The sequence below is a fragment of the Durio zibethinus genome, chromosome 27 (assembly GCF_047325235.1).
Source record: "Durio zibethinus cultivar Kanyao isolate XHJ-2024 chromosome 27, ASM4732523v1, whole genome shotgun sequence".
Lineage (NCBI taxonomy): Eukaryota > Viridiplantae > Streptophyta > Magnoliopsida > Malvales > Malvaceae > Durio > Durio zibethinus.
In genome coordinates this window covers 13,383,689-13,406,292 of record NC_143188.1, presented here as the reverse complement: position 1 = coordinate 13,406,292, position 22,604 = coordinate 13,383,689, and the positions used below count along the sequence as shown (strand labels likewise).

General features: G+C 32.0%; 2 protein-coding genes across 3 annotated transcripts; one reads left to right on the top strand and one right to left on the bottom strand.

The window, feature by feature from the left end:
• The first annotated feature begins 820 nt into the window (after positions 1-820).
• Positions 821-7,219, top strand: LOC111279713 (putative WD repeat-containing protein C2A9.03). Its single transcript, XM_022866727.2, has 10 exons — positions 821-973; positions 1,691-1,818; positions 1,926-2,093; positions 2,186-2,272; positions 3,747-3,881; positions 4,012-4,122; positions 5,192-5,283; positions 5,368-5,473; positions 5,779-5,865; positions 6,601-7,219. Exons 2-10 carry the CDS (start codon positions 1,708-1,710, stop codon positions 7,012-7,014), a joined length of 1,311 nt encoding a protein of 436 aa, XP_022722462.2. The 5' UTR covers positions 821-973; positions 1,691-1,707; the 3' UTR covers positions 7,015-7,219.
• Positions 7,220-8,104: 885 nt separating this feature from the next.
• Positions 8,105-18,493, bottom strand: LOC111279711 (uncharacterized). 2 transcript variants are annotated; one of them, XM_022866724.2, is made up of 11 exons: positions 18,370-18,493; positions 17,500-17,650; positions 16,368-16,899; positions 14,752-14,902; positions 13,304-13,414; positions 12,382-12,766; positions 11,419-11,664; positions 11,014-11,083; positions 9,625-9,803; positions 8,889-8,955; positions 8,105-8,607 (listed from the first exon to the last, which is right to left on the bottom strand). In XM_022866724.2, exons 2-11 carry the CDS (start codon positions 17,635-17,637, stop codon positions 8,459-8,461), a joined length of 2,028 nt encoding a protein of 675 aa, XP_022722459.2. In that variant the 5' UTR covers positions 17,638-17,650; positions 18,370-18,493; the 3' UTR covers positions 8,105-8,458. The 2 variants fall into 2 exon arrangements, with proteins under 2 accessions (XP_022722459.2, XP_022722461.2); XM_022866726.2 differs by having other exon boundaries at positions 17,500-17,639.
• Between the last annotated feature and the right edge of the window lie 4,111 nt (positions 18,494-22,604).

The following is a 22,604-nucleotide window of genomic DNA, read 5'->3' as shown; positions in this document are numbered from 1 at the left end:
ATGAAAAGTTTTTTATTAGACATTTCCAATTTCAATATAAAGAACTAAGAAGCATTTTTAATTGGACATCCCAAATACTAAATTTTGATAATTTAATTTATAATCAAACTTCACAAAAAAAAATTGTTTTTTATGGGATAAGAGAGGGTTGTTATTATTATTATTATTATTATTATTATTATTATTATTATAAAATCACATATAAAAAATAATTTATCATTTTTTATACTAATGATTAATCTTTTAAATTTCATAAATAAAATTTATACATATCTATTTAATAATCTTTAATTCATTTAATAATACAATATCGATCGATTCTTTATGGTTGTTATAATTATTTTAATAATGTGATCTAGAGTACTCTTAAATTTTGCCTAATCCTACTTTTTTTTTAATGATTTTAAAAATATTGTTCTTTACACACATACATATATATATTCAAGATTTTATTTTTAGAATATTTGTTACAAAAATAAAAAATTTGATTGACAAAAAAATATAAATGAAATTATATAGATCCAGTATACTTGTATTTAGTTATTTTATTTCTAGTACATATAAAATATAATAAATAAAATATATTATTTTTATACAATTTTATATTATATTATTTTTATATCAGTTTATTATATCTCATATTTAAAATTATATTTTTTAAAATTACGTAGCAGCAGGAGGGACCACATGAAGGTGCGGTCCCATTCTTTGGTTTCACTCACATTGCGTTTGTTGGTTGATTAGATTACAAGAATTAAATTAGCATTTCCATTAGCTATTTCCCATTGGAAGTAATGAGTGGTCTCAGCAATTAAAAGACGGGTTTCGCCGACATTAACGTAAACCCCAAAACTCTTTTCATTATTATCTCTACTACGTCATTTTTCTACCTATAAATATATAAATAAAATCACTAAAAGTAATAAATCCACACTCTCAAGGCCAAACCTTCCAAGACCAGACCAAGTTTCATGTAAGAATACCCATCTCTCTCTGTCTCTTTTTTTTTTTCTTTTAGTGAATTCTATGTTTGGTTTTTCTTGTCCTATGTTTTTACCATTTTTTTCGTTTAACTTTGTACATATTTTTTTTTTGTAGAAAAAAAGAAAATTTTGTATGATATCTTCCTCTTTAGTTGGTGGGGTTTAAGGGTTTTGGGTTTTTTTTTTTTTTGTTAGATATGATTGTATCATATATGAGGGGTTTTTTTAATGAATTTTATGTTTGTTTTTTCTTGTCCTTATGTTTTTTCATTTTTTTTCGTTTAGCTTTGTATTTTTTTTTTTTTTTGAGGTAGAAAATAGAAAGTTCTGTATAAAATCTTCCTCTTTTGTTTGTGGGGTTTTGGGTTTTTTTTTGTTAGACATGATTGTATCATATGTTTGGTTTTTTGTAGGCGGTTTGATGGGAGATAGGTTTCTTTTATGAATTCTGGAAATACCCTTTTGCTCCAAATTCGTTTCTTTATCGGAACTTAACTTGTTTTTGTTTTTATTTGTTTTAAGAAAAGGAAAAGAAATGTTGGTACTGTTTTGCTAGTTTGTTTGGAAATGCTTTTCATTCTATGAATACCCTTTTGCTCCAATTACCTTATTTTCTCTTTATGTTTTCCGAAGATTTTTTATTTTATTTCTTTTTTTTTTAAAGGAAAAGATAAGAAAATAATAGTAATAATTGGATAACTTTGCAGTTGAATGCAAATATAGCATGTCTTACCAGCAAGATTTCTATTACATGGCCGAAGATTTGGTCGATGACATGGATGAAGACAAGTACGATAGAGCTGGTGAAGACATGGATGGTGATGAATATGACATGGTTTGTTTTTCATTTTGGTTATATATAATTATATCTTTGTTGTTACTTTTAGTTCATTTTATAATTAAATGATGAAATTCATCACTTTCAATCTATAATTTGAGCAGCCGACCAAGTTGACTGATACGTCTGCTGTGCAAGCGCGGAAGGGGAAAGACATTCAGGGGATTCCGTGGGAAAGATTGAACATAACTAGGGAAAAATATAGATTGACAAGGCTTGAACAGTATAAAAATTATGAGAATATCCCATCCTCAGGTGAAGCTGTCGACAAGGTTTGTTTCTTTTCTACCATCTCTAAATGAACTAGTTTGTATTGAAGAGAATATCATGTTAAACTTTATGTAATTGGTATTCGTTGCTTCAGAAATACAAACAGATGGAAAAGGGTGGGAACTACTATGAATTCTTCCACAACACTAGATTGGTTAAACCTACAATTCTCCATTTTCAGGTTTGTTAGTAAGAAAGTGCTTTATTTCTTTTGTTATTGTCATTTATATTCTCTATTTTCAGGTTTGTTAGTCAGAAAGTGTTTTATTTCTTTTGTTATTGTCATTTATATTTGCTTTATGAAGATGTTGATTTTGGTGTCAAAATATTTTTTCTTGAGTTTCTTCTTTTCCTTTTAGATAATGCTATAGCTTTAATGTATTTAATCATTTAAAGACTACCCATCTCATTAATTTTCTTGGTTCAGGTGTGCGTGTGCGTATGTGTGTGTGCGCCTAACTAAGCCTTTAATCTCAAAGTAGTATTTGTTGGCTGCATGAATCCTTTATTGCTGCACGCACACATAGATGCATGTATCTATGTTTTTGTACTGTTCAAATTTCCAAGTGATGATTCTATTAAGTTTTTAAGCTTCGCTTTTCTGATTGAGGGATAAGTTTCAAGTTGCTAATATTGACCTAACGTATTGGTTTTATTCGTTGATTATGATTCTTAAATTTGCAACTTTTCCTATCCTAGTAAGTTGTGGAGCCTATTTTGTGATCGTACATTGAGAGGCATTTTAGGGTTGTCTAATGGTGTTTGAATCTTGCTTGGAGTCCTTATTGGGCCACGAGTTGGCAGTTGACACGAGTTTAAACTGTTTGAGTTCAAAACTGTAAGTTCTTATTTGACTAGAATACTAAAGACTTTTAGTATAGTCACTTTCTATTAACCAGTGAATTATAGTTTTCCTGCAAAACATCAGCTACCTTTTTATCATCTGCAGTTACAATCTGTTCTCAGTTCTACAATCACTTGGGGTACCTTTCACCTCCACTGAAATGGTCTTGATTAACAACCAAAATTTTGTCCACAACAAATTTCTTGCTTTAACATGGTTATTCATTGGTATATTCATTAACACTACCAAAATCCTACATCATGTACAATAAAAACTCTAATACCCCACAATTTTTGCTCAGAAATTTTACCAAAGCTCATTTCCGCATCTGTTTGCATGTTGTTGAAGTTTTAGGTGATACTAAGAACCAATACCACAGACTTTGTCTCTCAAATATCACTAAAAGCTATCCTTTAAGCTATAATAAATAACATTGGTTACCACATATCTTTTGTGAGACTATTGTATCATAGACGGAAAATGCCCAGAAAGCAAAAGGTAGGAATTCATTTTTCCTATACATTTAAGTTTCAGCAATAAAATCCCATTATTGTGGTATGTTTTCTGGTATATCAGTTTGGATAAGTGTCTGTTGCTCTATATTCTGTTGCTCTATGACACATTATTTGAGCAAAATACTCATTTTTTTTCTCTATATTGAAATTTAAGTAATAGAGTCCCATTATTATGTTATGATATATTTGGTGTCTAGTTTGGAGAAGCATTTATTGGTTTTGTCTATGTTATTGAAAGTGTGTCTAGACACTTGTTATTTGAGCTTTAAATGACCTGCTGTGGAATGAATTTGCAGCTCAGAAACTTGGTTTGGGCTACTTCAAATCACGATGTTTACCTTATGTCCAATTATTCAGTTATGCACTGGTCATCATTGTCATGCAATCTATCTGAGATCCTTAATTTTTCTGGGCATGTGGCACCTACTGAGGTATTACAGTTGTACTTATTATCCTTATGCTTCTTATCTTTTCCTTATCAGCATGAATGATTTTGACGATAGTTAGTTATTGTAATTCTGGTCTACTTTTATCTGCTAACTACTATTGCCTTGTAACTAGAAACATCCGGGAAGTTTGTTAGAAGGTTTTACACAAACTCAAATAAGCACGCTAGCAGTCAAAGACAATTTTATGGTTGCAGGAGGCTTCCAAGGAGAGCTTACTTTGAAGGTAAGTTAATATTTACAGCCTTTTCCTATTTTTGCTAATATTAATTTCTCTTTGATCTGCTGCTTATGAGATGGAAATGCTAATTTTATGATTGGTGGTTGTTTTTTTGTTTATTAGTCATTGGCAATTCTTTGGGGACAGAATCAGAATTACCCCCAGCCAGTTCCTCTCCCTCTTCTCTGAATTGAGCTAGCAACAGTATTTGAAATGACTATGAAACCCTCACCATTTGCGTATATACTCAAAACGAATTTGAATTCCATCTAAATCATCTGATCTTCTATAAGTTATGTGATGACTTGTTATATGTAATTATTGTTAGAGAAACTGTATGTTGTTCATGGTTAGAATCTTAATCATCTTGCAAACTTGTTCAAGCAAGAGAGAGAGGTGCATGTAACTGGAATAATGATGGGTGTTGTGGTGTGAATCAGTTAGTATGTGGAGAGTGTCTGTGGTCAGCTATCTCCCTTTTAGGAACTTTTCATGGTCGTGATAGGGAGAAGAGGCAGTGTGTGTGTGTGTGTGTGAGAAAGAGAGAGAGAGAGAGGTGACATATAACTGGAATAATGTGGCTATTAGTTCATTTAATTACTCGTTGAGCTAGATAATTTCTTGGAGTCTAGGTTTAAACGTAATCGATAATACCAAATGCCTTCATTTTCTAAGATATAAAATCCTAAAGGAATAATTTAGTTGAAAATAATGCAGTGAAGGTATATTCATTGTATTAGCATGCATAATGTTACACATACCAAAGTAATGATGCTTTAAATTTACCGTAATTTAATTAAAATGGCAACCTACCAAGCCTACCCCTTTTCGTATCATGAAACTGAATTCTAGAAAATCCTAGAAATTGAAGTGATGGCATGTTTCTAGAAAGAGTGACATGGATTGTCCTGTATTAGTGCCTACATATGTTTTGTTGTTTCTATTTCTATCATTTATGTACTAGTTGGTTCTGCGTATTCTGGTTTTGCACAAATATATTTTTTGGCATAATTGGTTTGCTTTTACCCATTTCTTTTATTGATATTGTACAAATTCATTTTTCCTGTTTCTGCAGCACTTGGACAGAAAAGGAGTAACCTTTTGTACCCGGACAACCTATGACGATAATGCAATTACAAATGCTATCGAGATATATGACAGCTTGGGGTAGCATGATAATTGCTGATTGGCTCTTTGACTGGGAAAATATGTTGAATAAAATATAGATTGAATTTCGAAGCTGTTTTGCAGGGGTGGAATTAATTTTATGGCCTCCAATAATGACTGTAGCATGAGAGAATATGATACAGAGAGATATCAACTTTTAAATCATTTCCGTTTCCCTTGGCCAGTAAATGTAAGCCATTGTAATTGCTATTGGGATGCCTAAATTCTTAATTCAGTTGTTCTTTCTTAACCCTTCATATTTTATCTTATATCCACATATGTTTTAAAGAGAGGCAATGGTTTAAGGGTAGTTGTATGGTCATTTGAAGTAAATAATTTCTTCACATAATGGAGACAAATGGTGAATTTGAAGGTCTGTAGGCAATAGAGATTGTTGCTTCATAAACAGAAAAGGCAAACCTAAAACATCTATGACATTTTCTGGGATTACCTTAAATTTCAATCACATGACTAAACGTATTTATTCTGATGCAGCATACATCAATCAGCCCCGATCGAAGGCTTATTACTGTTGTTGGAGATCACCAAGATGGGTTGCTTGTGGATTCACAAAATGGAAAGGTAGCAAATTAATTTTCTAATAGGATATTGGAACTGCACAGGTGACTGGATGAGCCTTGGTGCAATAGTAATGTTGCTCTATAATGAGTTATGGGTTCAAATTAGGGAGATAACCTCCTTGAAAACAGGGCTGAGGTTGTGTACATTTGACGCTCATGCATTGGGCTGCCCTTTTTTCTTTGAAACATTTAAATGCAGAGAAAGAGTCAAAATGGTGAGCCTACCATGAAGAGCAATAGATTACTAGTGCAGCAATAGACATACTTGGGGCAGTATGTGCATGTCTGTTTTAACGCTCTTTTCTTCCTTCTAAGCGAGTCACTTTTCATCTATAATTTTTTGAGTAATAGTCATTTATCCATCTGTGCCTTTGCAAAGAAATGAAAGGTCTTGCACCAAAGAATCTGGAGCTTAGCGCTGTTTGTTTATCCTCTCACCCTTAATCCAGTAGGTTTGGCTTTAAAATTTCAGCACCCGCAGTCCATTCCTCTATTCCCAGACTATGGCTTTTTATATAACAAGAAAAAAAAAAGGGTTTCTGCACAAAACCAACTGTGAGCATTATTACGTATGCTTGTGGTTTGGTACTATTTTGACCCAAGCTTTAATTAATGATTTGTCTATATGGTTAAGAGTATCATATGTTAAACAATAGAAAGTGTGCTGCCTTTCTAGTGTAGAATAGTAAGAATTATCAGTGCTATCGCAACTGAATCACATTTTCTGTGGTCTCAGACTTTAGCAACGGTGGTAGGTCATCTAGATTACTCCTTTGCATCCGCATGGCACCCAGATGGGCGCATATTTGCCACAGGAAATCAGGATAAGACCTGCCGAGTATGGGATATAAGAAACCTCTCAACGCCGGTTGCAACTCTCAAAGGAAACTTGGGTGCCGTTCGATCGATCCACTTTTCATCCGATGGCCAATTCATGGTAGTTGCCGAACCAGCTGATTTTGTTCACGTGTATAGTACGAGTGCAGATTACCAGAAAAGGCAAGAGATCGACTTCTTCGGTGAGATTTCAGGGGTATCTCTGAGTCCAGATGATGAGTCTCTATATATAGGTATATGGGACAGAACTTATGCTAGTTTGCTGCAGTATAACAAAAGACACACTTACACGTACTTAGATTCATACTTTTGATTATGTCGATGATCCTCTTTGAAAGAGTGTGTTGCGTGCTGCTTTAATTTTGCAACATTGTTGTATTCTCTTATGTCATGTAGGGTGAGTTAAGTGAAGATCATATATAACAGTAGAGTGTGTATCCTTTGTTAGAATTTTGGTGCATGTACAGTTCAATATCATCCTTGAAATGAAATGTCTTACAACGATAAGTTCTTTTCCATACTTCTATTTCCTTTGATAACCCTTTTTCTTTTGCTGTCTTATGTCGTCAATATAGTATATTGAAAATAATCCTCTCGAGGGTTTTTTTCTTTTGGACATTTGGCAATAATTGATTGGTTTAAATTTAATTTAATTTTATTTATTTATTTATTTTTGGTTACGTCAAGGCAAAATCTTAGTATAAGTAAAGGGGAGGGAGGAAGTTTGATTTTAAATCAAGTCTTTGATGTTCCTTCAAATGCTTTTAGTCTAGTGGCTAAAGGCTTGAAGATGGTTTAAATTTTATTTTTTATACTTAATTAAAAGAAACTAAAATAATTTAAATGAAAATAATACGTTTTAAAAATTCAATAATAAAATAATATATCGCGTAATTTTATAAAAATTACTTGAACTTTTACCTTAAAAACTAAATAAAATTAAAATATAATGAATGTTTAATTCAAAATACAATGACAATTTATACTTAGTGATTATTGATTACTCCAAAATTGTGCCTTATTCTTACCATGATTGATTGTGACTTTGATAATAATGATGCTTTTTCGACTTATCCATGAACAGACAAAGGGAACTTCTATAAGTTCGTTATGGTTATGATGGAACATGGTTTCGTGCACGCCTCGTGTTACAATTATAGGACTGAGAGAAATTGTTATACTGCCAACAGCCACAATCATTACTTGTAATAATTTAAAATTCAACATAATAACATCATACAAATATGATATAAAAAGATAAAAATATTAATTTAAAATTTTAACAATAATTATATTCATGTTTTATAAAATAAAAAATGTATTTATGACATAAATTATGATATATAATTTTTGTATAAAATATTATATAAATACATAAATTTCAATATTTAACAAGATACGAATCAGTAAATTATCGAGTCTATATAGCATAAACTGTTAGTATAGTGCAATAGAACTAAAAGAACTTAGTATGCTGTCATCAACCGTTGATAGAATCAAGAGAACTAAAAGAACTTACTATACTGCCAAAGCCGCCAAGTAGACTATTAGTAGAATCCTAGATTCTTAATTCGAATGATTAAGATTTAAATTCTAACATCAACTACCCAAAAAAAAAAAACCTTACTATACTACATAAGCTGTTAATAAGAGCAACTTCAGGTGGGCAATGAGGATTTCATTTCAAAAGTGAATTTAACAGAGGCACAAACAAAAATGATATCACTCCTTGCCCCCTCAAACTTGATGCCATAGAACTAATGGGCTGAAGTTGGCATACTATGCAACTTGGCCAACATCAGTGCTGCAGCTGATCCTCTTGCTTCATGGGGTTTAGGACAAGCATCACCCACAGTTGAAGACTCAAAATTCATCCCTTTTACACTTACCTTGGCTTGATATCCGCCTTTAAAATTCAAAATAGACTTGTTAGTTCCTGCATGTTATTCTTGTTTCTTCAACACAGCATTATAAGACAATTAATGGCCAAGGACTAAATAAAAAGGCAAAAGCAGGTTTCTAAAGGACATCTCACAGTTGGAGAAACAATGAAAAGTGCCCATCACAGAACAATCATTCCATCAAAATCTCATCATTTCCAGATGAGAGACGTGAGTAGCTTTAGCATTCATATGGTATTAAATTGTATAACATTTCTCATTGCACATTGAAGTTAAAAGATCTTACCATCTGAGGGGAATACTTGATAAGTTGGTAATATCCAATTCTTCTCGTTGCATATACCATCCAACTCCTGCTGGATGAGAAAAATTAATCATTATATGCTGCACACGGGTAAAGCATAGAAGTCTTAATTTGGAGTTAGGGCATCAGCTAGCACTTTAAAACCTTATAGCATGTAAAAACTGGTCAACACTGAAATGCAACCCCCGTAATATATTACCATTCTTCAATTTTTGGGTTTCCCATAATGAATGTCTTACTACTTACCTAGAGCTAATTTTAGCTATTTTACTTTCTTACTTACCTATCAAAATATCACATTGAAATTTCTGCTTATTTATACTCCATTCAATTATGGAAAGAGCTGAAGATGAAAATTTTGTTAATCTAACGGTTAAGCTACAAAATAGAAAGTGGTTATGAATATTAATCATTGCATTAACGGGTTTTTCATCCATTCCTTTTTCCCAATCGTTTCTACCAAACAAAGCCTAGAGGATTGTTTTGGGAAGAAAGCTTCATTTTGAATTCTTCTTTAAAGTTTGTCATCTTTTATGGAGACAATGATTGTGGACAGAGGGAATACGACTCCTGTGATATATAGTACACAATAGATCTCTAGTTGAACAGGTACCTCTATTTACCAACATTCACAGACATTAGCAATTGTCTTCTAGAATAAAATGAAGCTTGACCTACAAAATGGAAAGAAAAATAGAAGCCTTCTAGCTAAACTTGCCTGACATGGATTTTGCTTGCTGAGAGCTTCCTCTGACAATCTGTTTCTTTTGATGTATGGAGTTGAACATTGGTCTTCATAATCATGGGAAGTCCCCCCTTGGCTAGCACTTTCTAGACACGCCTCATTACAACCTTCAATTATTAAGTCTATCTTTAATTCCAAATCATCTTTGCCACCTATACAAAGAAAAAATATTACCACATAAGTTTGAGTTAATTAAATTTGCTCCCAACTCTGAGTTGTTTAACCTATGGAATGGAGTAAAGAAACCTGCAACTTTCTAACCTGTAGCCTTTGATCTTTGCCTTAACAATTCTACTCAGATAACAAAGGGTCAATTAATATGGAACATGAAATTAGTAATCATGTGCACCTCTTCGAGTTCAAATTGAAGAACTAGCAGTCATTGAGTTGCTTAGCGCAACTGATTCATTAAGTTGGGTGATTGAACTGGAATTATCCCCTAAAGCAAATAGAACTCCAAAAAGCATCACAACTCATGTATTTGACACACTTTTCTGAACAAGTATTCCAGACAGTCAAATAAGATCAAAACTCAAAATGAACCTCATACTATAAAGAAATCTCCATGTATGTTGGATGTAACACATTCTTTAAGAACAGTAATTGTCAGTAACTCTGTTGACTGACTTTAATTACATTGATGACAACTTAGTCGACATATAATTTCCAGAGCAATGATCATTACTTGTAGGTAATCGTATACCAACAAGAGAAAGTAATGGGACTTAAATAAGTAGAGTCTAGAAAGGAAAAATTATTAAAAAAAAAAAAAAAAGCAAAGGAGAGTTCTGAAGAAAAACGCATCAACTAAATTTCAGAAGCCCCTATAGCAAATGTAATTTACATTTCCTCAGTAAGAAATCTATTGCTCGGCTTTAAACTCATAGCATATAAAGAGAGTTAAACAGCATCCTGTATAATAAAACTTGCATATATATGAGAGAAGACAACTGAGTCAACACTTGGGAGAGAATTATGAATTTCTCTCTAAAAGTAATTACAATAGGGGAAGAAGAGCTAAGAAAATCAATGACTAAATCGATCTAAGAAAGTCAGAAAAAGCAGAGAATAAGATCTATTGATCCAAAAAGCATTACTACGAATTAATAAAGGCTAATGCTTTCATGTATGTATAAATCCATTCTCGCTATAGGAAAGCACAGAGGTAATGGCAATTAAGTTAAATCACCTAATAATACATTAAAAGAAAATAATGTCTCGACCATTGCTTGTTTTCTACTACAGTCTCATTTCTTTTCTCAGTTGTATCCTGTAGATCTTATGAAATTATATATGTGTGTATATATATATATATATCCACTTACATCAGTATAAGAATTATTAAGTTTTAAAAAGTAGTACCATTCAAAATAGTTTGGATCTTTTTCTCGCATTGAGCAATCTCATCTCCAATATTGCGTTGCCGAAGAACCTGCAGATACAAACAGATGTGTGAAATTTTGCAATAGTCCTAATGTTAAGAGAAAAAATATATAATCAAGGAATTCATCAACAACAAATATCACAGGAAAGAGCATGAATCACTTCAAAATGGGAGTTTAGAGGATGCAATATAGGTTATGTATTCAGATGTTTTAAGGCCGCTTCCTATATGCAGGCTATCTTACTAGATATTACCAATCTCATCTACAGAATAAATGTGGCCAGCTGCATGCTACTAAAAGTTCAACTGACTTCATGTCATAAATTATTCAAAGGAGGAATGCAATTGGAGCATCATTTGAACAAAAGCAAATAAAATCATACCAATTTATCCCTTTTACTAAGTAGAACTCTCAAAGCAGTTTCCGACAAGATGTGTTCCTTTGAGGCTATGGCATTTTGTAGTTTGGCAGAATATTTGGAGTTGGACTCATGAATAACTGGAGCATGATTACCCACAGGCATCCCATCTTGACAAGAAGACAAATTATTCCATGCTGCATTTTTAATGGCAACATTTTGACCCTTAAGATGATTATGGTTTTGAAATTTGGAGTCGGCCACCTCAAACTGCAATTGAATTTAGGATTACATTTGATACAATAAATAAAGAGTAGACAAAAGAACATAGAGCTTAAAAGATTAAACAAATTACCAACAAATAAATAAACGATAAATAAAGCTGGGCTTCCTTGGATCATTTGACCCATAGCCTTGGCTTCTGCTTAGACTAAAAAATTGTTTTACAGAGAAGCGTAGAGATAACTAAACAGGAAGCTCCATGTTTGTGGAACTAAAAAACTGAAATGTGGTACAGTCATACAGAGATACTGTTATGGTCTCCATGTGTATGCGCAACACACCCCCCCCCACCCAAAAAAAACATGACAAAATCATGTTTATGTTAATTTATCTAGTTATTTTGGTATGTATCAGCAGTTACACTCAACATGACAAAGTGCTGAGTACCTAAAAAATTGCAGAAATTGATATAGCTATTAAAACATTCTTAGTGAACCTTGTGCATCACAAAATAGGAATCTATTATATAGTTCCTTTTTATATTAAAAACTCTCTAATCTAATTAACATTTTTCAATGGTTAACTCAACATGGTTACTAAGTGCTGAAAATTCCAAGAAGTTGACATTATTGCCAAAATATTTCTACTAAATCATGTAGACTACAAAAAGAAATACAATATCTAGTTTCTTTCTTAAAGAATAAAAATTCTCTAGATTACCATATTTCAACTGGTAACAAATAAAAAACAGTTATCAGGCCACACCTTAGCAACATTCGTCAAGCCATTTAAGCCGCTCTCTGCACAAGAAGTCATAACCTCTAGCTGAGCATCATGTTGGACTTTCTCAGCAACATTTTTGCATGTCGACTTTTTTTCAGAGTAAACCACAGAATGGTTGTCCACATCCATATTCCAAGGACCATCAATAGCATCCAAGAAGTCATTTGAGCAGTGTTCATTCTTCTCATTCTTCTTTTCTGATTCAGCACTGGTGGTGTCTCTAAAAGCCTCTACTACATCGTTAATCTGATTTTGGTTTCTGTTATTACAAGCTTCCGGTTCACAAGGTTCTGTCATTTTAGAGCCATTTACATTTACAACTTCCAGTATTGACTCCTGATCCCGGAAACTGGTAGGAAGCATATCCCTGCAGCACAACTTGTACTGAGATAATTAGCAATAAAAGGAACACATGCAAACATATCCAGGCACACAAATGTCAACAATGTTAGTTAAAGATAGCTGAAGTAATCCATACAAATACATGTTTACCTGTACTTATCTTAACCACTAATAAAATTGGTGGTACATGGATTATCCACATAAATCGTTGCGTATTAGTTGGAAAAGTGTTAACCTAAATTAAGTTATTTACTAATGGCACCTTAATACCTGTTCTTGCTTTGTAAAGCTTTAGGGAATGCAAGTCAACTAATATGGAGAAAATAAATATTGACATGTGGCATGGTAATTCTATGCATAAGCAGTTCCAATTTTCTATTGGTTAGTTAAAATCTTTTATCAAATAATTACAAGTGTGCACTACTAAACCTACAAAACAATTTTTACACATAAGTAGTTATAATTTTCTGTATGAGAATGCAACTTAACCTACAAAACAAAACTAAACCTTTTCCACTACACAGGAAAGTAATTTGGTCTAACATAAAACAAGATCACAAACCTCAAGAACCATTGAGAAATGATCTGAGCATAAGGAAGCAAGTGGAAGTATTCAACAACAGAAGTGTGAATCCATTGGAAAGAAATCCTTTTTACTAAAGCACCCTGCATGCTAACAATATGTACAAGAAGCTTCATCAGCAAATTTGCAGAGTAATATTTTAATAAAAAAGGTAGATATACAACAAAACTAAAAAGAACAGATATCTTAACCAATTCTTTTAGCTCTATTTAACATTATTTATACCACTAATAAAGAGATTGGCTGAGTTGGTCTCTTACCAGCTCGATCCATTATTTTACTGAATTAAGTTGCACCCTAATTTTTCCCTCCTCTGCAATTAAGTACTTGCAAACTGTCACTCTCCCATGTTTTGTCTACCAATTTCTATTAAGTAAAGTTTAACTTTAAACCTATTTTTGTTTAACTTCTCACCTCTTTCATTTCCCCTTCTCCCCTTCATGGTACTTGTTTTTTGGTTTTTTACCTTTTGTATCATCCCTAAAAATTCTGCTGTAACATAATTAGGCTCCATTTTAGTTGGTTTTACTACTTATTTTTTGCTTTTAAAAATGTTGTCACAAGGAAGAGCAGATAATAGTAAAAAGCAAAATAATATTTGATTAAAAATGAGTAACTACATTAATTTAAAAAGATAGTTCTATTCTATCTAAAAGTAAAACAATAAATTTTTTATACATGAAAGTCAACCATTAGGTTTTCAATTTTCCAAAAATATTGTTTGCTTCCATACGCAAAGACACTTATTGCTTTTGGAAGCAAAACAAGAGCAAAACCACTGACCAAGCAAAGTCTTAGCACATGCCATGGAAGATGGTTAATCGTCATTCATAATCGTCATTCAACAAGACTAAATGCATAAAATGGTTCCATGGTATAAAGTCCTATCACGACATATAAATGTATAACTTGTAGCAGCTCCTATTGTGATCAAAATGAGCATTATCCAGGTTCCTAATTCATACAATGATGCCTCATGATATTGAAAACTTTCACAACGATCTAACTTACAACTGGAAGATAATTTTGATCTAACTTTCACAATAGGGGCATTCTGACATTAAAGTGCAATCTAACATGGCAGTTTTCATAATTTTTCATCAGTTCATCTTGCCTCTATGCTAAGTTCATTATCCTAATTATGTAATTGATATCACTCTCAACCATGAACATCTTGTTACCTAAATGATCATCCACTAACCAGGCTGGACTCTAGAAGTTAAAAGTATGTAGTAAGGTGAACTCCATCCTGTGCTCATGGACAATAACAAACTAACAACAAAATCATTTGACATAAGAATTACACTTCCGCAATAAATATCTAGAAAACAAACCTTTGATACCAACCAGAGGAAGAATACCAGAAAACAGAGACCATACGACAAGCACATAAATATAAAAATAAAAGGCATTGACTTGAACCAAACCTATCAATAACATCCTTAATAGGTATCCAATGAGCAATTTCTTTTTCTGCATGAACGCACTGCATTATATAAAAGAGAGTGGCTGTCTTTTCTTTACTCAAAGAACAAACAACATGGCTCTCTACGATGGTAAGATCACTTTGACTGATGCCTGTTCCATAAAAAAGTCATTAATTACTAAACTATTAGCAAATCCTTTAACAATTAAACCATGCTAGAAAAGAAAGGATAATAATTGATCTAAAAGCTATTCCTCAGTCCAACAGACAAGGATTGTGCAGCACAGCCACAAAATATGTGCTCCATGTCTGTGAACATGTATGCGTGTGTTTGCATTGGTTTATTGGTTCTTTTGGCTATGTGCATGTGGACTCTCAAGGGACAGCATAGTCAAGGCATCAGGCTAGTAGTGATATACGGGCTTAGCCAAAATTATGATTTCTTCAACAACAAAGAAGTCTTTCTGATCCTAGGGTAGGAAGCATCATTAGAAGTTTCTGGGTCCTTAGTCCAGTTATTTATCAGCCTAATCAAGTTTCAATTCACAAGTTACTTTGATAACTTTTTGTTATGGTCCACTAGTTCTTTTCAAGGGTGCACTTATAAGGATTTTTTAGGTCTTTTAATTTATTTAAATAAGGCCTTATTTTTTTATCCAATGATGTGAGGAAACCTGCTACAATTTAGCATTAGCATTTATATAATATTACAGACACACAGAGAACACATACTCAAACACAAATTATTTTTTCTCTTCATACTTTTCTTCTTTCAACTTTCTATGGTTATAGTATGCAGTTTTTTGTTCCTGATAAAACAGGAATAGCCTCCATGAACCTGTTGCATTCGAGTCTTCCTACAGCTCACAATTTCCAGCAAACAACTTCATTCAATTGCAGGCAATTTTTTTTATTAAATCCTTTCAGGTTAAACAATATTCAAATATCCTAAACTCCATTATCTATACTCACAGAACTAAAACCTATTTTTCCAACCCTAGGCCACTATAGACCTAACTGTTGATTGCTTGAATAAGTCCTTCACCACATTCCTTAATACAAACAGCATGAAAGAAATTAATTAAGTTTAATACAGCCTAATCCAAGCTAGATAATTTAAAAATATCATGTTAAATAAATATAAGCCAACATCTAACTTAGATTGTTGGGAGAAAACAAGAAATAAACATTCAAGCTGCTAATTTAATGGTTATAGCATTTTTCATAATAGTAATTTTATGATTGTAATTGTACTCCTAGATGATTTAAACATATCATGTCAAATGTATATAAGCCAATATCTAACTTGGTTTGTTGGGACAAAACAAGTCTTCAAAGTGAATAAGTTTTTCAGTGAGTTAACCATCAAATCTTTCCCAACAAGGAACATGATTACTCTGTCAAACAAGCGGCACACAAGACAACAGTCAACTCAAAGTCTACACTGATTAATGCTAATTATTCAAGGTTTTAATTGAAGCAACCCCTTTAAATTCAAATTCTAAAGCTTATTACATTAGTTACACTAAAAGGTGAATAGAGAGATTATTTATCACTGCCTGGAAATCCATATTTAAGAATTTATTCAACAATTAATGTAAACTTTCAGTGGTTTACCATCATGTATTGCTTCCTTAACGGCCGAGAAAGCAAATTGCTGGAAGTGACGTTCATCAGCACCCAATTCATCTTGCAAACATTTATTAGGGATTCTTTTTCTTTTGTTCATATGTTTTGCCTCAATAGAACCATCTGAACTCCAAGAGGACTCATTCACATCTTTTTCAATAAGTGACCATACACCCTCAGTGATGCTGCCATTCTGCAGAGAGCACTTCTCTTTACTCGGGTCTACTAAAAAAACAACAACTTTTGAAATTGGCCATCCATTTGCAGTTTGAACATTACTTGATGCATCTAAACTTGTAGATATATCACATGCATCCTTGATGGCTTTCTCTGTCAATGATAGCTGCTTCTCAAGGTCACTCAATTCAGTATCATCAGACCTTAGCATGAGCTTCATATGGGACTTCAAATTAGGCTTCACAACTACAGCTAACTTGCAAAATGGCTCAAAGCCTAGATACTCTAAGTGGGGATGTCTTTTCCTGTGGTAATAGTTGTATAGTAACACAACAGCATGCACCTAAAGGAAAATTGCAAAAACAAAAGAAGAAATATAAGAGAGTGGATTATATGATCACAAATTTGTGCATCTATTCATGAAAGAAGGTAAATGTACATTTCCACAATCCTCCAGCACGGACATCAACTCTTGAATAAACCTTTTAAATTATCATCTAGTCATTCCAACATGGTACAAGCTCATTCCAAACAAATCGTTACGAGACAATTGTTGAACATTTTCGCACCTCCTCTCCAAGTAAAAATCTACTGTGAATGACATTTTCTTTTAATGCTTTGTATGTAAACAAAGCATTAAATGCATATAATCCAAAAGAAATACAAAATACTTAAAGTCATACTCCCATTTCAACATAATACAATTAGAACCCCAAAATTTGCACCAAATAATCAATTCTACTCATTCTTCTTCCCTATTAACTTTGTCCAGAATCCACTAATACGGAAAAGATCATTACAGATGAGAAGCATAAAAATCCTCCATAATTGGTTAGATAAAGCAATTCTCAACTTATTAAGATCATGTAACAGATCATGACATGAATAACCTGACAAAAATAAATTTGGAAAGCTAAGCTCAATGCAAAGTAAGGAAAGGGACCTGTTTTGCAACTGCCTTCTGTTTATCTAGTGTTGGAATTTCCTGAATTGAATATTTAGCAGGTAGCAAAGGCTCAACCAAGTAGTCCAAAAATACTTGAATAGCATCCTCGGTTGGACACACATTTGAGTTGTTCATATCTGCGTAAGCACTGCTCTCGTAGAATTATTATATCCATACAGCAGTAAACAGAAATTGTGGAAATCAACATGTTAGTCTCTTTAGGGTTTATTTATCGAAAGGAGCTTATTGAATTACACATTTGATAACAGTCCAAGCAAACAAAAAACAACACCTTATGCCAAAATGCATATAATTTACAGATATGATTTCAATTCTTAAGGTTTCTAAGTCACTGACAAGCTCAAACATTAAACAAGGAAAATCACATAACAAAATTAAGACCCTTGTTTCCTTCTCTAAGGCTTTCCAACTGTTCAAATTGTAAACCTATAACTGCATGCATCAACAAAACAAATTAAAGCAACATAATTTCCAAGAAAAATCATATTTTTTTCAAAAAAATAAAAGAAAAACCCAACTTCGAAAACGTGTCTTGAATTAATTTCCTTTTCCAAACACGTTTAATAATCAAATTTTAACCCAACGAAAAATTTTAAACAAAAAAAAAATTGTAATAGAGAATCCCATCAAAGCAATCCAAAAAAGTTAACAAATCTTTCACATAACCCAAAATTTCTAACAATATAGATGCTTTTTTGTTTATTTTTCAAAGAAAGTAGTTTATTTAAAAAAAAAAAAAACTGATTAAAACTTAGCAATAAAATATAAATAATCTTTTAAATAAACAAGTAACCCCCAGAGAAAAATGGAAAATAATGATTGAAAACAGAGAGGTATCGAATGTACCGATTTTAAAAACAGAGAGGCAAACAGATTTTAGGGTTTTTTTGTCTTCTTTTTGTAGATAATTTGGAGTTCTAAGAGGGTGAGCTCTCTTCACTGTTTCCTGTTAAGACAAGTCCAGAAAAGCAAAAGAAGCGTTTAAGTGACCGTAGGTTATTATTAATTAATTAATTGATTGTTTATTTGATGCGACGTCGTTTATTTGGTCCTTTCATACCGAAAAGATCCCAACACTTGTTAGAATTCTCATTTACTAATTGAAAAAAAATTATGTAATACAATAATATTAGAAAATAAAATTAAAAAGCTACCATATATTTTATTAAAATATATTAAAAAAATTAACAAATTAATAGAATAAATAATAAGATATATAGTAAGTCTCACATTTTTAATTACAGACCAAGTATATAATTATTTTATTTATTAAATTTAAAAACTTTACTAATAATATATATTATAATTGTCTTACCAATTAAGTTGCATTAAAGTATAATATATGAGAAAAATTATGATCAAGAATACACTCATTATCACATGTTCAATTAAAGGCTTCAACTTAACAAGTCTTAAGATAAATTTTAAGATCCAAACTCAAGGATATTGTTTATTAAGTATGTTTCATTTAATTTTAATTATAAATTGTATTAAAAATTAATTTATTTATAAAATTTTGTTAATATTTTAATAATAAATATTATAACGATTTTGAGAACTGCTAAATAAAAATTTTAAAATTTAAAATCAGAGAATCGCAACTAATCTTTTTGTTATGTGTGATTGATAACTTAAAAAATTTATTTATTTTAATATAAAATTGTAAAATATAATTTATTTAAAAAGTTAAAACTTATAAGGCAAATACTTTGTTTTTCCTCTGAAATGAATCTGTAAAGAACAAATGTTCTGCCCTATCCCATTAGGGTTATGACATGTATATTTATATCATGAGAGAGTACAAGCATATTTACACATAACTAAATGTACAACTATTGACAACATATTCTAATACACATCTTCAAGTGATTTGAGAGAACTCCACAATAGCTTGTTCTTAAATGGATAAAAAATTGAAGAAGAAAGTCCCTTAGTAAATATATCAGCTAGTTATGACTGAGAATGAACAAAAAACACTTAAAAAAAATGCTTGCAAACAAGGTCTCAAACAAAGTGATAAGAGGTCTTTATATGTTTTGTGTGATCATAAAAGATTGGATTGGTAGCAAGTTAAGTAGCACCCATATTGTCAGAATATACAGAACAAGGTAATGCAAGAGGAAATCCATCCTCATTCAATATATAAGAAATCCAAAGTATATCTCAAGAAACTATAGAAAGAGCCATATACTCTACTTCAATACTAGATTGAGCAATGGAAACTTGTTTTTTAATATACCAAGAAACAGGATTAGAACCTAACAAAACATAATGAACCATTGTAAAACGTTTAGTTTCTAGATAACCAGCCCAATCAGCATTAACATAGCACACCAAATTTGATATAGTGCAAGGAAGTAATTGAATATCATAATTGATAGTTCTTTTAAGATATCTCAAGATTCATTTTATAGCCTGAAAATGATTATCACGAGTTGCATACATAAATTGACAGACTTGTTGCACAGCATAGGTAATGTTACATATTACAAAGCTTTAATAATGGCGCAACATTGTGATGGGTTTGAAAATAAAGTTTCATCATATAGAGAAAGTTTCTTACTAGCAGTTACTAAAATAGAAGTAAGTTTATTGTTTTCCATACCCAAACATGAAAGTAAAGATAACACATATTTTGTTTGTGTTAACAACAAATGTTTAGGTGTATGATGTGCCTTTATTCCAAAAAGATCACCAAGATCTTTCATTGAAAATTATGAAGAAAGTTGTGAAATGAATGAATAACATCTAATAAAGAGCCAGTGAGAATGATATCATCCACATAAAGTAAAAATAGCATTATCTCATATTAGGAATGGTATATAAACATAGAAGGATCTGCTTAACTACTTTTGAAACCAAAAGCAAGAATAGCATAATTAAATCTCTAAAACCAAGTTCGTGGAGCTTAGCGAAGACTATAAAGAAAGTGATGTAATTTACAAACACAATGAGGATGATTAGTGTCTACAAACCTTGGTAGTTGTGCCATATAAACTTCTTCATGCAACTTGCTATGAAAAATGCTTTTTTGACGTCTAATTGTATGATAGACCATCCTCTACTAACATCAATAAAAAGAATAATTTAAATAGTGGTGTCCTTAACAATAGGGCTAAAAGTGGAGTCAAAGTCAATACTTTCTAGTTACGTGAAGCCTTTGGTCACTAATTTTGCTTTATACCATTCAATGGTACCATCAGCTTGTTCTTTGATTTTATAGATCTAATGACAACCAGTAATATTTATAGATGAATTATGAGTTGCTGAAGATCAAGTATTATTTTGCATCAAAGTAGAATATTCATCATTCATAGCTAAAATTCATTTTTCATCTTGACATGCTTATTTAAAGGATCTTGGCTCAAAAGATGGATAATTTGTAGCATGTAAAGAGTATGGTACTTTAGGCCTTCGAGTACTATCTCAACTTCGTGTAACCATAAGATATATGGTTCTAGAATGAGAAAAAATGGAAGGCTCAAATGATGGTTGAACAGAGGGTGCCAACACAATTGTATCAAGTTCAGAAATAGTTGTATTTGGGATTGAAGCATTTGGTAATGGTTTTGACATAATTGTAGTAGGAGGTATGGGCAGAGATGCCTTAAAACTAAACTCAAGAGATGTAAAAGAGTTAATAGGATGAGAAAAAATCTCAAAAGCTGTAGAACCAAAACATTATAAAAAAAGAAAGCAATTTTCATCAAAGACAATATGCTATGAGATATAAACCCGATCATTAGAGACGTCTAAACAACAATATCCTTTGTGGATTAAACTATAGCCTAAGAAGACACAACGAGTAGATTTTAGGAAAAGTTTATCCTTTTAATAAGGAACTAAATAAGAATAACAAGCACATCCAAAAACTCTTAAATGATTGTAGTCTAGCATAGAGTTAAATAACACTTCAAAAAGAAAAAAATTACCCAAAATTGATTTAGGAAGCTGATTGATAAGATAAACGACTATAAAAAAATGCCTTAAGCCAAATAGATCATGGTAAGGAAGCTTGAAATAACAGATTCAGGCCTATTTCTTCAATATTCTATGTTTTCATTTAGCTAAACCATTCTGTTCATGGAGATGTGGACAAGAAATTTGAAGAGAAATACCATGGTGATCAAGAAGATTTTTAAAATCACCTTAATAAGCTCATTAGCTCCATCACACTGAAAAATTTAGATTTTGTTGCTAAATTGATTTCAACCATAGTCTTGAAATTCTTAAAACAAGTAACACTATCAGAACGATGCTTCAATGGATAAAATCAAATATAATGATTGAAATCATCCACAAAAATAATATAATAGCAAAAATCAGTAATAGTAGCAATAGGCTATTGTAGACACCAAATTTTTTTGATTTTTTTTAGTCGAGTCTCAATTTAAAATTCGTCACGTGTATTGGGTTTTCAGACCCAAGCCTGATTCTGATTCGACAGGGCTCTAGGCCCGATTTTGATTCAATTAAGCTCTAGGCTCGATTTTGACTTAATTGGGCTTCAGGCCCAATTTGATCTAACCAGGCCCAAAGCCCAATCTAGTCCTGTAAGCCCAAAACATATTTTTAATTTATATTTTATTTTATTTTAATATTAATTTATTAATTAAGCAAAAAATTAAATTAAATTAAAAATAAAAAAGAGACAGAAAGCAAGAGGCTGGTGTACGACACTGCTGCCACCCCTGTCCAGCCCCCTGCCCAGTCCTATCGAATCAACTGCCTCTATCAAGCCCCCTACCTAATCCCATTAGATCAACTACCTTTACTAGCTACCCGATCAGCCAACCTATAGCTTACCCTATAGCCGCTACCTACTCCATTTTGCACCATCGCCCAGTCCTATAAAGCGGCCAGCCTCTCCTCCATTTGTCTCTCTCGGACACACCTCTATTCCTAAAAACATAAAACTTCCACACCTAGAAGCTTAAAACTATTCTCAGAAACCCAAACACTTCCTTATCCCCACCTATTAGAAAATAAAAAATAAAAAACAAATATACAAAAATAAAAAATATAAAATATAAAACCAAACAAATAGTCTTCTCCGTAGAAAGGAGCCTCAGTGCCATAGC

What these genes read in the sequence shown, in the direction of transcription:
- LOC111279713 (XM_022866727.2), top strand. Translation starts at nt 1,708, where the DNA reads ATGTCTTACCAGCAAGATTTCTATTACATGGCCGAAGATTTGGTCGAT. An exon ending in CAGGTGAAGCTGTCGACAAG is followed by an intron (nt 2,094 to 2,185) that starts GTTTGTTTCTTT and finishes TCGTTGCTTCAG; the next exon opens with AAATACAAACAGATGGAAAA. An exon ending in TGGATTCACAAAATGGAAAG is followed by an intron (nt 5,866 to 6,600) that starts GTAGCAAATTAA and finishes CTGTGGTCTCAG; the next exon opens with ACTTTAGCAACGGTGGTAGG.
- LOC111279711 (XM_022866724.2), bottom strand. Translation starts at nt 17,637, where the DNA reads ATGAACAACTCAAATGTGTGTCCAACCGAGGATGCTATTCAAGTATTT. An exon ending in TAAGGAAGCAATACATGATG is followed by an intron (nt 14,903 to 16,367) that starts GTAAACCACTGA and finishes TTTATGGAACAG; the next exon opens with GCATCAGTCAAAGTGATCTT. An exon ending in GCTTGACGAATGTTGCTAAG is followed by an intron (nt 11,665 to 12,381) that starts GTGTGGCCTGAT and finishes ATTCAATTGCAG; the next exon opens with TTTGAGGTGGCCGACTCCAA.